Below are 15,877 nucleotides of genomic sequence, written 5' to 3'. Positions count from 1 at the left end.
CTCAACCTCCACACTCCTACGGGTTTTTGTGCATCCCTGCTCCAACACAGCTAATTCAAGTGACTCTTACCTCCTCAGCATGCCATCAGGTTTGCCAAAGGCCCGATAATGAGCCACTTATTTGATTCCACTGTGTTAAAAAACCAAAACCAGGCAACCCGTCTAAAAATGGTCAAAGATGGTAAAAAAGAAACTAGCCTAAGACCAGGCTGGCACCAAACCGTCGGTCTGATTGGTATTTAGTGCTTAGTTTAAAGCCAGAGACTTATAACTGAAATTAAGTTTTTATTACCTGGAATGAACCATAGATGAAGGGTTCTAACCTGTAAAGCCAGAACAGCTTAGTTTCTAGTTTACTGTTGGTTAGGTGGGGAGGAAGCACTAAGAAAGTCTGAAGGAAAAAGTCAGACAGCTTTTTTTTTTTTTTTAAACATTTTTTATTTTGTAACAAAAGATGCGTGTGTCAGTGTGTGTCTGTGTGGTTTTCTGTGGTTCTCTGTGGGTCCGTGTAGTTCTTTGTGAGTCTTTGTGGTTATGTGGGCTTGGTGAGCAGCTGAGAAGAAAACTCAAACAGATCCTTGTTGACCTTTTTCAGATTCTGAACTTCTTCTTCCAGCTCTGCAACCCGAGCCTTCGTGTTTTCACCGTCACCGACCACCGTCTGCAACAAATCAGAGAGCGGCTCAGAACCTGATATACAAGCATCTATGCCGTTTTTAATTCATCATAGGGGGAACAGAAACAGAGCTTCAACAGATCAGAACCGGAACACTAAACTCCTGAAGCGCAGCCCCCGCTCACCTTGTCGTTCACGGCGCACATAAGGGAGTACAACCTGTTGGCTTTCTGCAGGTAGGATTCCTCTTCCTCCTGAAAACAGGAAGTAGGTAAAAATATAAGCACCGAAACACAGTCAGGAAACCTGACAGGTCAAAAAATTTGGGTTAGAAAATCTACAGAATGCAGTTTTAAGGCAAAGAGAAGTAAATTTAAATCTGGTTCAGACATCGACAAACAAAAAATAGGCATTAGGACGTGTCCAAACTGTGGGGCTAAATGACTGCAGGAACTATGAAGGCTGGAAGCCATCAGCTGGGAATTGGGACAGTCTAGTCCTCATCCGCCCACCCAGCCCTTACCTCGCTGTTACTTCTGTCACCTAGCAACAGCGTGAGGCATAGATCTATAACGCTGATGGAGCTTTGACTCTAAAGTTAAACTTATGAACCTGCTTTTTAAACATGCAGAGGACAAGGAAACTCATGGGTGGCTTTTAATGATCAGTTTTTCATCTGCTTTAAACACCATTCAGCTTTATATTTGAATTGGTAACGTGAGTTTATTTATATAGCAGATTTTAGTAAAGAGACAGTTCAACACACATGAAAAAAACAAACTAGACAAAAGGTCAAACATGAATTCTAGTGAATGAATAATTCCAAATAAGATGATTATAAAATGAATAACATGATTTAGAAAGAAAAGAAAAGAAAATTGGACTGAATACAATCTGATTTCATGGGAGCATGTAAATACTGAATAGTTGGGGCCCCAAGACGGACCCTTGGAGAACGCCACATGATTTTTGTGATCTGTGATGTAAACAATAAAGCCAATATGGCAGGATTTAAACCAGTCAAGTGCTGAGACAGAAAGGCCGACCCAGTTTACTAGATGGTCTCTCAGGTCAGGTTTTAATGTGAGGTGGACCTCAGACTGAACGGCTTCCTGCAGGGATGGTTGTGTCACCTCCTTTTTCTATCCTCCACACAAACATGCATGGCTGCAGCAGGAGGACAGATTTATCAGAGAGTACGTAGATGAATCAGCCCCGTGGTTGACAACTTTGCTCAGTGGTGTGATGAATCGATTTTTTTTTCACATAAATAAAACAAAGAACAAGGCCTTGCTAATCGATGTCAGAAAACTCCCTCAGGGAGGGGAGGTACCTTTTTTAAAGGGTCAGACCGTGGACGCGTTACACATATAAATATCTGCAGATGAATGCAGTTATCGACAGTAAACTGACCTTTGGGGCTAGTTTTAAAGACGTTTATAAGGGAAATTAGTGCATGTTTTATCTCAGGTTTGTTTTTCTGCTCCGTTTCCTTGATCTGAAATCTTTCTCTCTAAAACAAGACTTGAGTGAAACAGACAGAGGTCCAGCAGGCTGACTGCTGAGATGCAACCATGTACAGAATCCTGGTACCTCAGGCAGGTACACAATGTGTCTGCGTGTATTTTAAAGAGGTTTCTCTTCCTTTGCAAAGTGAGTTTAGATCTCAGATATCCAAAAACATATTTGTTCCTGATTATGATTATCTCAACATTGTTCATTCTGTTATATCTTTTTATCTTATGTCATCTTCCTGTTTGTTTTTTTCAAAATGGAGATGAAATGGCTTTTCATCTCCATTTTATTCCTACACTAGACACTTTCCCTCAGAAGTTTGATCTGGAGGAGGATTCTCTGAAGAAATGCTTTACATGTTGCTGTAACTTCCAGGTGTAGCCCACCCTTAAACTTAAAAACATCAATTAAAGTCAGAGGCACACTCAGGAGAGGATAATGCATTATGGGAAAGGTACAACCAATTAAGAAATTATGTTACAAAATTAAACATAACAAAAAAGAGGCTGTATTACAAATACAAATTAGAGGAAGTAAACTCAGACCGGAATAAATTATGGAATATATTAAACCAATTAACAGGACGAAGAGCTGAATCTGTACCAACATTTTTAGATGCTGGGGACATTTTTATGACTAAACCTGCTGATATGGCGAATTATCTAGGAGACTACTTTACAAAGAAAGTTAAGAATTTACAAAAAGATACAACTTTTAAGTCAAACAATGATTTATCTTTTAAGACAATTAAAGATAAAATTAGGTCTCATAACCCATGTACATTAATTCTTGATTTCAGAGATGTACAATGGTAGCTTTTCCAAAAGGCTTAGACTATATTTATTAACTTTGGAGTGACTGCAACGTTTATGGAAATAAGTAATTCATAATGAGCACTAGTGACTGAAATGTTTTGTAATTTACATAATACCCAGAGATTGGTCATGTTTTGTACATAGAATAGCTTATACTATGTTATGTGTATGTTATATATATATGTTTATGAAGTTGTATTGCTGTGTGTGTATTTTTGTATTTGGTTTCATTGTTACTCAGCTTTGAGACCCCAGGAAGAACAGCTACTGCTTTGACTCAGTAGCTAATGGGGATCTAAATAAATAAACAATAAACCCTAAAAGCAGCTGGCAGTACTGCACTGTTGCTGTAAGTTAAACAGCCTCCCTCAGTGTTTTGGAATGAGATAGATGACTTTGAACCAACACAGTGTTCCTCATGGAGTTCCTTGTAAAGAGCCACATCGTCTCATCTTCGATTAAAACCTGTGCGAAAATCTGTAGTGGCTTGTTTCGCTTTTTGCATGTTGCTCTTTATGGCCAATCCACCAGAGGGCCCTCGCCACAAGGCACCATTTTGGTCCTCCTCCTTGACTGACATCAATAGTGGAGAGTGCTAACATTAGCGCCCCTTGCTATCTCCACTCCTGTCTCTATTCCACCAATCAGGCTCCCACCTGCACGCTGTCAACACGTGTTGCTGCTTGTGTAACTTTTATCGCATAGGAAGCTACAGTAAACAAACCATGGCTAACTGCTAATGTTGCTAACGCTACATCCACAAGAAGGCTCATACACACAGCTCAAATTCTGATACCTTGCAAGAAAAAAAAAGGTGTATAAAAAGGGTCTGAATGCTCGTTAATTTTTTTTCTTCCTAAAAAAAAATCATTCAATGAATTTAAAGACAATTTCAGAAGGATTGTATATGTATAATTCCAGGTTATTGCTACTTTTAAAAAATGTACAAAGACATAAAATATTCATCCAAATGAATTAACTTAACCAAACTAAAGATCAGCTTCACCTTCCAAATGTGAAGCAAATAAACCTGCTGTCAAAATGAAAACATGATAATAACAAAAAACTTAGAATAAACTGTAAAATAAATCTAACTCAAATCAAAATGAACTAAAACTTTAACTTAGGTTTAAATGAAATCCAGAATAAAATCATTAAACTACAATTAAATAGAAGATAATCCAACTGCACGCTCACCTGTATGTGAAGGGCGGGGCGAACACAAACCTCCCCTGCTTCACCGTCGTTCCCCTCGGCGGTGAGGAGGTGTCGACTGAAGCGCGGCAGCGGCACGGCAGGCCGACTGTCAGGCAGGAACATGTTCGCTGACACAGACATGATGATCGCGTTTGTCACGGGACCTGAACACATGACAGGAAGTGATGTCACAGTGGGAATCGTTCTTGGATTTGTTCATTCATTGGCATTTTGCTTCGTACAAAGTTGTAAATAGGTTACTGATCAGGGCATTGGTTGGTTTATCGATCAGTCCATTGGTTTTATTGAAGTTATAGATGATATTGATAAGTTTAGCTTCTTATAACCAGCTTAAAAATAATCATCCAAGAGGCCTGAAAATGACAGTAATAAAAATAAAAGCAAGAATCAACCAAAGGAGAATCTCTCAGTAAACACTGGGCAATATTAATGATGAACTTATACTTAATATTCTCATTGTATGTTACTGGTTTTATTAGTATATCACATATAAAAGAATGCTTTTTTAAATAACTTAATATCATATACCAAAAAACTACAATCACAAGTTTTCTAAAACAATACATCTTTCTAGTTTGTTTCAAAAAAACAGAAACATTTACTTCTAAAAAACCTCAACCTAGACCCAAACAGCTTTTAATCTTAAATCCATGCTTGAAGTTGACTCAGTCCCTTAGCGTCCAGTTTGTCCACTGCGTCCTCTCCTGTGGCGGAGCCAAAGGACTTTCATAGGAGTGGACGAAAACTAACAGATGCTAGAAGCAGCTCAGTGTCAATAATCACCACTGATCCCAACAGGATAATGAATGAGCAAGACATCCAACTTTCCAAATAAATCACTATGAAGCCCTTGCTAATTAGATAGACATCATATTTACATTACATCTTAATTTTGATAAATTACTCTTATATTTCCAATTAGGAACCTTTGTAATCACTGTTTTGTACACCTTGAAATCTGACCCACAAGCAGTAACCCGAGCATTGGTCCACTGGAAGTATTAAAAACCACTTCAGTGCCACTTTTGCGTTAGCAGCCCAGATGTTAACTGAAGCATCTACAGAGAGGCATAAAATCTTCAGCCAGCTACATTGAAACAGATTATAAGCTTTAGAGCCAACTTTACGTCTGAAAATCTAAACAACTCCCCGATAAACAAGTTGGAACATGGATTGTTTCTCTTGGTAAATGGCTTAAGGAGAAAAAGAAGCCTTATTGGTTTATATGTTTTAAATGTTCTAAATGTTGAATAGCAAATGTTAACCCCTGAATGACAATGCTTTATGCAAATATTAGAAACAAAACGTAATCTTCTGTTTACAGCAAAGTAAAACTATTACAGACAATGTTGTATGCATGTTATTAGCCTATTCAGGAGGAATTGGGCTGCAATTAATTTTCCTGTACTGTTCAGTTCACACTTGTAAACGTAGTTTTTAAAAGAATTTAGATAAAATATCTGGGATTTCTAAAAAAGGATTATTATTATTATTATCACTTTAATCCAATCTGATTGTTGAATAACTGAAATTATGGATTAAAAACACTATTTGTTTATTTATGCAATAATTTAGGAGAAAAGAGGCTTTTTGAATTGAAAGGGTTGTTTATTTTGTTGAAGTATATAATAAAATGTCAAATTAGGCTACGTTCACACTGCAGGCCTTGATGCTCAATTCCGATTCTTTTGTGAAAACGATTTTTTTGCGTTGCCGTTCACATTTCCAAATATATGCGACTTCTATGTGATCTCCTGTGTGAACTGCAGTCATACAACGCAAGCATCCCGCATGCGCAGTAGAGGATGCAATGACGTCACAGGCCAGTGTGTACTGTGTCTACGGAAGTAAACATGGATGGTGATGCAGGGGCGCATCTAGCGATCTTTCCCAAACATAAAAACTAAGTCTTTTCAAGATGGTTAAACATAAATACTGCTCTCCACATCATCGTCTGCCATAGCTGTTGTTTTTGTTGCCGCTTCTTCATAGCAAGACCCAGAATAGTGACCTTTGTTGGGTATTAATGGCGTTCAGGTCGGATGAATGCGACCTAATCGTTCAGACACAGGTCGCATCTGAAAAGATCAGATTCGTATCGGATCCAGGACCACATAGCCAAGTGGCCTATTGGGGAAAAAAAAAATAAAAAAATCGGATCCGTGTTGTTCAGACAGCCATGAAAAGATCAGATCCAGATTACATATGAGCAAAAAAAATCGGATTTGGGTCACTTCAGGCTGCAGTTTGAACGTAGCCTTAGTTGTTGGATGTTCCACTTGAAAGCATCACTGCTGCCACCCTCTGGTTTAATGGGGAACTGCTTGTTCTGGAGGATGTGAATTACTCAACATGGGACCAACAGTTAGGCCCAATCCCAAACCACCCCCTAATGCTACGTCCAGACTGCATGCTGCAGAAGCTCTAGCTGCGCGTTGGAAAAGTGGGTATGATGTGCGTTGGGAGGAGCTACCCTAGCCTTTTTTTGCCTGTAACAATGGCAGCTACATATGCTGCTATCAGTGGGTAAAAAGTAGTTTTCATATGTTTTTAAGTGAGAATGTCCACCTGAAAACTTCATCTGTTCAGCCAGTTTATCAAGATTAGGGTCCTGCCTTCAAATATTATTTTGCTGTCTGAGCTGCTCAGACCGCTGTACACTGGTGGTGCTGTGTCACTGGGAATCCCGTTCAACAGCAGCCTCTGGCCCGGTCGCCTCTCTCCATCCAGAACCATAAATTCTTCACTGTGGGCTGACCACCACAACAGAGCAGACTTGACGCCTTAGGGGCCGGTTCATTACCACTGTCCTTGTTACTGAAATTCTACTGGTGGTCCTAAAGTGGTTCTGGTCCAGATAATTCAGCCAGTGGACTGCACAGATCAGACTTATCCATTTTCTGTGGTATAAACCAGAGCAGAATACTTAATTGGATCTAGTGGAGCGTTATCAGTCCTTGGGGTGAAGCACCAGGTAACTGGTACCCTAAATAGTTCTGGTCCACTCCAACAGCTTGGATCGGATTCAGTTTTAGAACCTTAAAGGTTCTGTTCAGGAAATCCTCACCATGTGGTAAAGATTAGAACCCTGAGGAACCGGTCCAACTCTCCTCCATCCTTACAGGTTGAGGGAGTTCTGTAACATGGTTCTGGTCAGCCATGTTTTCTAAAGTCTCCAAAGCCAACTGGCTGTTCCCACTCTGCTGTCAGATTGGATCCAGCAGCCGGAGATCCAAACAATCATACAAAAATAATCAGATTTTTTTCACAAATCACTTTACAACCAAAGAGCTGTAGAACAGCATAGAAAATATATACAAAAATTAAAAATAAAGAACTGCTGATGGAGCTTATGTCAGGATGACGAGTCTTATCCTTTGATGTCCATTTCCTAACCATTAGCACCCAAAATGACAGCTTGGACATCATGGACCTGAGCAAGTCAGATGATTAGAAACAGAAACAAACACTGGATAGAAGAAAAAAAAAACTTCAGTTTTGGAGATGTTGCTGTTTATCAGCCTCAAAGTAAGAAGGTCGTCTCCAAACTAAATCCATCAAACTGCAATAAAAAAATGGCGCCCTAGTAGATGTGGGTGACATGAAGGTATTCCTGGCTTTCCAGTCCATTCACAACATTTTTAGAGTTTGAATATAAAATAATCACTTAAGTTGGCTTTAGTTCTTCTGCTACTAAAAGATCAGCCAATTTTATGGTGATCAGATGCATCGTTTGAAAGACTCAGAAGGTGTGAACAGAAGTCCATTCAGATCCAAACCTCCACAGAGCAACAAGTGCTTCATGCACTTCTGCTTCTCATTTCCTTGGATGCTTCATCTCTAACAGCTCTGACCTTCCCTCCATCCGGGACCTGTTCAGGTCTAGGGTCAGAAAAGGGCAGCTTCTGATGTTCAGTCCCAATTAAAGTGAATAGCTGCATACATTTGGAAAGGGTAACCTATTCACTGAGGAGTCAACTAGATTGTTTCTATACAATATGGCAGCCTTTTAAGTCTTCCTCCACATATGATTGAATAATCAGTTTGCAACTTTTTACCACGACATATTATTATTGTAATGTGACATTTAGTCATGGAGTGTTTTTTGTGAATTTAGTCTGTATTTACTTTTTATAAAATCTTGATTTTTTTTTTTTCATAAAATAAAAAAAGGGGGCAGATTATATAGTATGAAGTCTTTATAAACATCTAATATCTCCATGTAATTCGTGCTGCATTGGTGAACAATAACTATACACGAGGACCTGTCAAGCAGCTCAAATCCTTAAAGCGTCTGGGCAACATTTAAATGTTTTTTTCACCATCAGATTCCTCTGACTACATACATTTAAACAGGGGTGAGAAATTTGCAGTGTTTTCCGTAAACATTTGAATACTGCTGTAAGGCTGCACGATGGATGCTGCTCTGCTGGAGGACGTCGGAAATGGGAGAATAAGGAGGGAAGATTAGAATTTCCTGACCCATGAGTCAATCAGAGCCTTGCTCTTCATTTATTTCAGTATGAAAAGGTCGACCCGCTGGACCTGCAATATCCTCTTGATCAGTTCAGTGCACATTACTCCAATGTAGATAAAAAAAAAATCCTGAAAGCTAGCTGAGCTGGGGGTGAACCGAGCGAATAACAATACATTTCTTGCTTTTAATGTTGATCCCCTTGCACCATTGGTACAATCTTTTAATTGCTCAAACTGAGGCAAACTAAAGCTATCTCAAGAAAAAAGGGCTTATCTTTCACTTTTTGCGTGAACTTAAAACCTCAGCCTGAGTTCTGGACTTATAGACCAGAGGAAATCCTCTGAAGATGAAGCCAACAATCAGAGGAAAATCCCTTCAGGCCTCAGCTAAAGGTCATGACCCTGAACCAGTCTCTCTACAAATGGCTGCTGGGTCCAGGTAAACAAAGGAGAACTAAACTTGACATCACAGGGGGGGGGGTCTTACCTTTATGTTGGAGACAGCGGACGCTCTGTCGGCTCTGGATGTCCCAGAGACGAACCGTCTCGTCGTGTGACCCGGAGAGGAGTAGAGTCCCATCCATTGAGACGGAGAGACACGTGACCAGGTTCCTACGGAGAACCAGGTCATAGCAATACATCAGTCCACCTGGATGAACATCAACAGCTGGTTCTGGAGATGATCGAGACTGTTTTTATAATGGAGGGGTGTTTCACTAGGTGTATGGGATGGTTGGTCCAGAGAACTTATTGTTCACAAGAAGATAGGTGACACCAGAACCCAAAATCTCTGTATCTCTGCTTCTGTCTCCTTGAACCACAGTCGGCCTCTGCAGATGGCCGCTCACACCGAGCCTGGTTCTGCTGGAGGTTTCATACTGTTCAAAGGGAGTTTTTCCTCTCCACTGTCACTACAAGTATGCTTAATGTGAGGGATTGCATTTGAGTCAATGAGTCGATACAATAAACTTGGATAGAAAATTTTTAATCAATTTGACTGGATGATCTGTTGAACAGCAAATGGCCTTGAGATGACATATGAGGTCACCATGAACACCTCAGCAGAACCACCGCTTGAACTACATTGAGTCACGCAGACACCCTGTCTGTATCCACGGCAACAGAGCATAAATGCATCCATGTGTCCCACCTGTGACCCTGGAACACCTGGCTTCCCTCGCTGTCGGACTGGAAGGATTTTTCCCGGTTCAGACTCTGCAGGCAGACAAAAAAAAAAAAAAAAAAAAAAAAAAAAGGTTTTCCATCATCAGTAAGAAAAGGTCTACAGTAACAACAGAACCTCAGTAACTGCAGCTTCTTCATGTGTGCAGATTCTCCCATCATACAGAACAAGCAGCTTTCACTGTGTTCTGTGCCTGCAGTCAAACCCAACCAGCAGGTTTTCTACTCGGGTGTTTTCTAATGTTAATTTCTGGCTCCATTTGTCTGACACTGCCCGCCTCTCTGCAGAAATGCTGTCTTGTTACAGTGTCGATGCCAGATTATATTTTAAATTAATTCATGAGCACATTAGGGGAGCAGAGGAAGCTTTCAGAAATAATAGATGAGTACAGGAGCTCCGAAAGTTCAGAACTGTCCCCTCCATTCCTCATCTTGCTGTGGAAATATCAGATCTAGCAGCTTTCAGGCTGAAGCAATTAACCTCAGACTGAGTAATTAAAGACAGCAGGGGGCGCCACCTCAACCCAGACACAAGGGGCGGCTAGAAATAGAATAAGAGGATTTCTATTAGGAGCTTTTTGGGCCTGAACAGTCTGACTGGCAGGGGGCGCCCCATTGACAGCAGTGGGTTTTCACAGACCAGCAGGGGGCGCCAAACTAAGGGCAATCAGATTCACGAACGGGTAGGCTGGGTTCTCACTAACGCGTTTCAAATTTAGGCCTGTGTGCTCATTTATTATGAGGTTAGGAGCTCTTTGACTGACATCCAGGATTCTGTCCCCCACATTTCAACACCACTGCTGGTTTGACTGAAAGTTTACAAAATTCTTCTGTAGTTAGGCTTCATTCACTGAATTTTAATAAGTGTATCGTCCGCAGAACGGCCCCCGTTTAGCTTCTTATTTGCATTAAAACACTAGAAGGTGCGATTAAAATTAGATATGGTCTAAGTAAGAATTTTGAGAGCAGAGCACCGATCACAAAAATACGTATCGGCCGATTACAGATTACTATCTAATGAAAGCTCCTGTCTCATGCACATTGACATTGTAATATCAAGTACGGTATTAAAAAATGTAGGTAATGAGAAAGTATCATGAATTGATCCCTGTTTTAGAGTGAGAGACCCCGGAGAAGAGCCTCCTTTAATCAAAATGGAAGATGGAGGAAATAATGTTCAAGGATGAAGCAGGAATGCTCTTAGGTTTGTGGGTGGCTTTTAAAAATGATGTTTTAATTTAACCCTAGAATGACTGTTTCATCATCATACGTCATGCTTAGACACCGACCAAAAGTCGCCTTCTCCCCTCACTCCGCCACACTGTTTGCCCGCAGGCTACTTTAAAGTACTGATGTCCTACTCCCAATCAGCAGTATCCTCTCCCCCACCATCAGCGTTCTTATCCAATCTTTAACTATGCTCCTTTCAACCTCTTTAGTTAGCCTAGTTCGCCCCAGTAACTTATCCAGACTTCTGCAGCGCTCTTCCCTTAAGCTGTTGTATCTCCTCACTCCAATGCGCCGTCTGCCCAGAGATCTACCTGGTTCCTTAGCTCCAGGCTGGCCTCTGGTTATAGTGCTCTCTCAGGCCTCCCCTGTTCCTACCTGAGATCAGAATACTATTCTCCCTTACCTCTGCTGTGCGGGTGATTCATCACCCCGTTTGACCAACTCTGACCAAAACAAACTTGGACCAAGTGTGGGACGAATATACATGTCTGCTTAGAAAGAAACCCATCAACAACACAATGACTGGCACTTAAAATCAGTTGTCTTTATAATGTCCGGCCGGTCGCCGATCATGATAAAAATCGTCTGATTTCCGAGCACTGCTGATTGTCCTGTGCAAGTCAATAAAAATGTGAACCCCGTTCCCTTCAGACTTCATCTGTTTCATCTCGGTCTGCTGAGTTTTTCTAGAATGGTGAACACATGCTGCCACGTCTGCACACAGAGTGCTACATCTGGAGGGCAGGATGGAGTATCCAGTGTCCATATAGATTATCATTATAAATGTAGTCATTAGAAGAATTTTTATTTTGTTATCTAAAAGATAAATAAAAAAAAAAGTTTTTAAAACTTCCCAAAAAAAGAGTGAATTATCAAAAGGTTTGTTTGGATTTTTATTTTTATTTTACACTGACAAATTTAAAGAATATGATTAAGTGTGATTACAGTTGGACGTTTACATGATATAAATCATACTTCTTTATGTAGCTAATGCTCTGAAGAACCAGTTTTAAATGTGTAATTTATATTAGGAGTGATATCTGTGATTATGGGGCTACGACTGCTCACGCTAACAGTCACAGCCACCTTAGAAAGATTCTAAAGTAGTAAGGAAGTGTTTTCATCATCTCTTTTATCGTTATCAATATAGTAACAACAATTTCTAAGAATATTTTAAGTCCATATAGCCCAGTCTGTCAGTCTTTTATTTTTTCAGGTTTACACTGTTTCATCTTTACACTGATTTTTTTTTTCCTGTTGGATACCTAATATTGTTTCATGTAAATGTAACCTAAATGCGGTGAAATTTACAGTTGTGGTCTGCTGGTTTGTGGTTTTCCCGATTCCTGCTGGGAATTCTGCTATTGGTGTGGATCGTTCTGGAAGCAAATCCCAGCTCAAGTTCCTGCTGCAGTGTCAGAAGCAAAGCTTGCATATTTGTCATGGTAATATCATTGTGTCCATTATTCATGTTCAAAGGAATATTTGGAGAGCAATAATTGTTGGCCAATATAATCCAAGGGTTATAAGCCTGCGCCTTTTATGCTAATGTAATATTTATCTAGCTGGATGGACTCAGGGCAGCAGGCTCCCACTGATGACTTTGATCAAAATGCTGAAGGTCACAGGATGAGGAAGAAAATAGGATAATATCAGCGCTAATATTGTCCTCACATCATTTAGGAGGGTTTCCCTGTGGGGAGATTCCCTGGCAGCCCTTGATCAGAACCTTCGACATTTGCTGATTAATTAATCTCACTATCAACTATCTGGCTGCGTTTCCCATACAAACGTGCGTTAAACTATGTCGATATTCTGCTAATTCCAAACAATGCAAATTTCCTCATTTGCAGTATTTCCATTGAATAAAAAATGCAATTAAAACAACACGTGAATACGTTTGTTCACACCAACTCAGAAAACAACATGGGATGGCGGATGCAAACACATGATATCTATCCATATTCCAGCAGTCGTCCTCAAACTACATCCGGTCTTCGTCTTTTTATAAGGCAGTTAGGTCCAGTTGGTGATCGCGTGGCTTGTGCTATACGAAAATAAAAAGGGTTTCCATTGCAGTTTTACCAAATATAATTTCAATGCAAATGAAAAACCACCTAATCAAAGCTTAAAAACAAAAACCCTGTTTTTTTCAGAAATGCAGTGCAGACTGCACACTGCGCTCATTAGCATCTCTTTGGAATCAGAGTTCTGCTTTAAGTTGTAAATCTGATTCATTTTAATGTACATAAACTTTTGTCCGTCAGGCCAACACATGAAAAACAAAAGTCCAAATCAGACCACATTCAAAACACTCCTGGGTCAATAGGAGGTTCTACACTAACCTTGATCTTTCACCTAAGGTGCCTGTTTTCCATTAGTATCTAATGGGTCAGGACAGGTCAATTCGGTCTGATTAATTTTTCATTACAATGGAGCGCGTCACAATGGGGGCAGAGTCTTTGATAGCAAGGCGGCCCTATGGTCATGATGTAGCCTGCAGAACAACAACCAACAGCCTTGTTCCTTTATGGCTGCTGTCAGAGTAACAGAAGAGAATCCAAGATGGCTGTGAGCAGTTAGATGAATTGTACAGGAGAGAAAGCGCATGAGAGAGAGATAGAGATTAGAGATAGAGAGAGAGGCTATGCGGGGTCAAAAGGAAGGATATTTTGCTGGAGGGGTGCTGGGTTTTAAAAATCTCATCTGAGTTGATTTTCCTTCAAGCTTTGCAAAACGGTCAAAGGATTTTAAGTGACGTCTTGAGTTAATAGAGTGTTTGTCGCCACTTTCTTCACCCAGCCTGCCTGTTGGCCAAGTCGTAATGAACAAAACGTAAATGATGGATGTAACTGCTCTAGGTTCAATTCTTAATGTAAAGATTCATGTTTTTACTAAAGCATCAAGTTAGATTTAGTTTCTATTATTTGTGAAATTGTGATGCGGTCACACCAAACAAGTTTGGAGTGTCAAAAAAGCATCAGAAGCGTTGGAGGCTCGCCGCTGCAGGCGTTGAGCTGCAATCTGAAGAGCAGCTTGGCTCCCTTTGCTTTTTAAGCGAGAAAGGCCGTCCCAAAACATCATCATGTTCAGTCAGTTCATCAAAATAATGATCCTACTAAAAATTCTGCTCTTGTCTTCTCATCACGCTACTGGGACTCCCCAGTAAAAGCTATCTGAAGCTGGTGAGACTGTCTGGGATCCCCAGCTGCTGAAAGTGAATATTAAATGATTTTTAGGTTTGGGGTAAAAAACTGCAAGTAGCAAAATAGAACATTTGGCATTTTTCTCCAGCAGGTTTTGACATCTTTAGTCAGTGCAGATATTCTGATTTATTTACCACAGCTCAGAGGAAAAAATCAGCTCCCGGTTCAGCTTCTTTGATTGGCTGACCCTCAGCATGTGGCTGCAGGGGTTCAGATAACCCTACTCCACTGTCTGCTGCTCTAGTTGCTGAATGTTCAAAATGAGCGACCTCTCATCGCTCCTCAATGCCGTCTCAGATACACCCCGCATGTAAACCAGATGACCTGACACTCAAAATAAGGTTGGTAGTTCTGCTGAGACAGGGGTCAGCAGGGCCAGTAGGAGTGGTATGGGCCGCTATACTAAAAAAAATAACATTGAATCTATTACTTATGACACAGGTCTTCAAGGGGGTCGGTGACCCCTAGGGGGTCCACAGAGGTACTGCATAGGGGTCACAAAACTTTTGGTTGATCAGACTTTTTTGTTTGTTTTGTTTTTTATATTCCCCCAATATTTTTTTTTTTTTTCCACAAAATGAAATGTCTTCAAATCCACATTACCATGAATTCAACACTCTGTAGTAAACAGCCAAATGGAGGCAGATGATGTCTTTCAGTCATCAATGCACACAGGAGCTCTTTCAACCGTTTAATTTACAACACCTGTCCCATCAACCAGGAATCAGAATCAGAAATACTTTAATAATCCCAGGTGGAAATTACTTTTTTTTTTTTTTTTTACATTATATGTAATAGAGTTAATATAGGACCAGTTTGATATAACACAATTTAATACAATATATAGTTATGGGGTCCCAGCTCCACCTCGTCAGTTTGGGTCCTTAGCCTGGAAAACTTTGAAGACCCCGTCTTATGAAGATAGGTGCTATCAGAGAGAGAGACCATAACAGACTGATTCTGCTAGAACAATTAAAGCTTTTAATTTAAAATTTTAACAATCATTTAGAAAACTAAGGGATTAAGAAAGGATCATAGTTTTCTTCTATGAATTCCATAGTCTGAAACTTTAGCTTTGTGGTTCATTTGATATACTAAATGATGCACTATTGCCTTGTGTTTTTTTTTTTTGTTTGTTTTTTTTTTTTGTTCACTGCCCCTATGAAAAACACTGGCCCCACTTGGTAAAGTTGCCTAAAACCGCCTATGGTAGTTGGTACTGCGAGATTTCTTTAACTGAAACGAACAGTAAATCAAACTGAAACCAGAATCAAACGGGGCCTAGCTAATCTAAATCAAATTGATTTGAACTATCTGAATCAATACCAGGAACTAAGCTAGAGCACATGCATAGGTAAGCTAATGCTACCAACTGCTAGCTTACTAAAATTGAGCTTGTATACACAAATAAGCCCAGCATAAAATAATAGAGGAAGATATTATAAAGAGTCAAAGAAGCAAATTGACAAGTCAAAGTGACTAATTTTTAGTTGGAATCAGTGGAAAACGTGCAAAATGGTTGTAGTGGGATGTGTGACATCATTAGCTCTCGCTGATTCCAGGAACATTTATCTTTCTGAAGGCTCTTGAAATATTTTCATGAATATTTCAGTTGGTGT

General features: G+C 40.0%; 1 protein-coding gene across 1 annotated transcript in view; it reads right to left on the bottom strand.

Annotated features, from left to right (window-relative positions):
• Positions 1-440: 440 nt before the first annotated feature.
• Positions 441-15,877, bottom strand: part of wdr18 (WD repeat domain 18) — a 24,620-nt gene continuing 9,183 nt past the window's right edge. Inside the window, exons 5-10 of the mRNA XM_015386185.1 lie at positions 10,608-10,619; positions 9,791-9,922; positions 9,128-9,252; positions 4,144-4,307; positions 802-870; positions 441-661 (exon numbers count right to left, since the gene is read on the bottom strand). Of these exons, the coding sequence (XP_015241671.1) occupies positions 533-661; positions 802-870; positions 4,144-4,307; positions 9,128-9,252; positions 9,791-9,922; positions 10,608-10,619 (631 nt within the window). The 3' untranslated portion in view covers positions 441-532. The remainder of the gene's footprint in view (positions 662-801; positions 871-4,143; positions 4,308-9,127; positions 9,253-9,790; positions 9,923-10,607; positions 10,620-15,877) is intronic.

The sequence above is a fragment of the Cyprinodon variegatus genome, unplaced genomic scaffold, assembly GCF_000732505.1.
Source record: "Cyprinodon variegatus isolate N-32 unplaced genomic scaffold, C_variegatus-1.0 Scaffold359, whole genome shotgun sequence".
Taxonomy (NCBI): Eukaryota; Metazoa; Chordata; class Actinopteri; order Cyprinodontiformes; family Cyprinodontidae; genus Cyprinodon; species Cyprinodon variegatus.
This window is presented reverse-complemented; position numbering and strand designations above follow the sequence as displayed.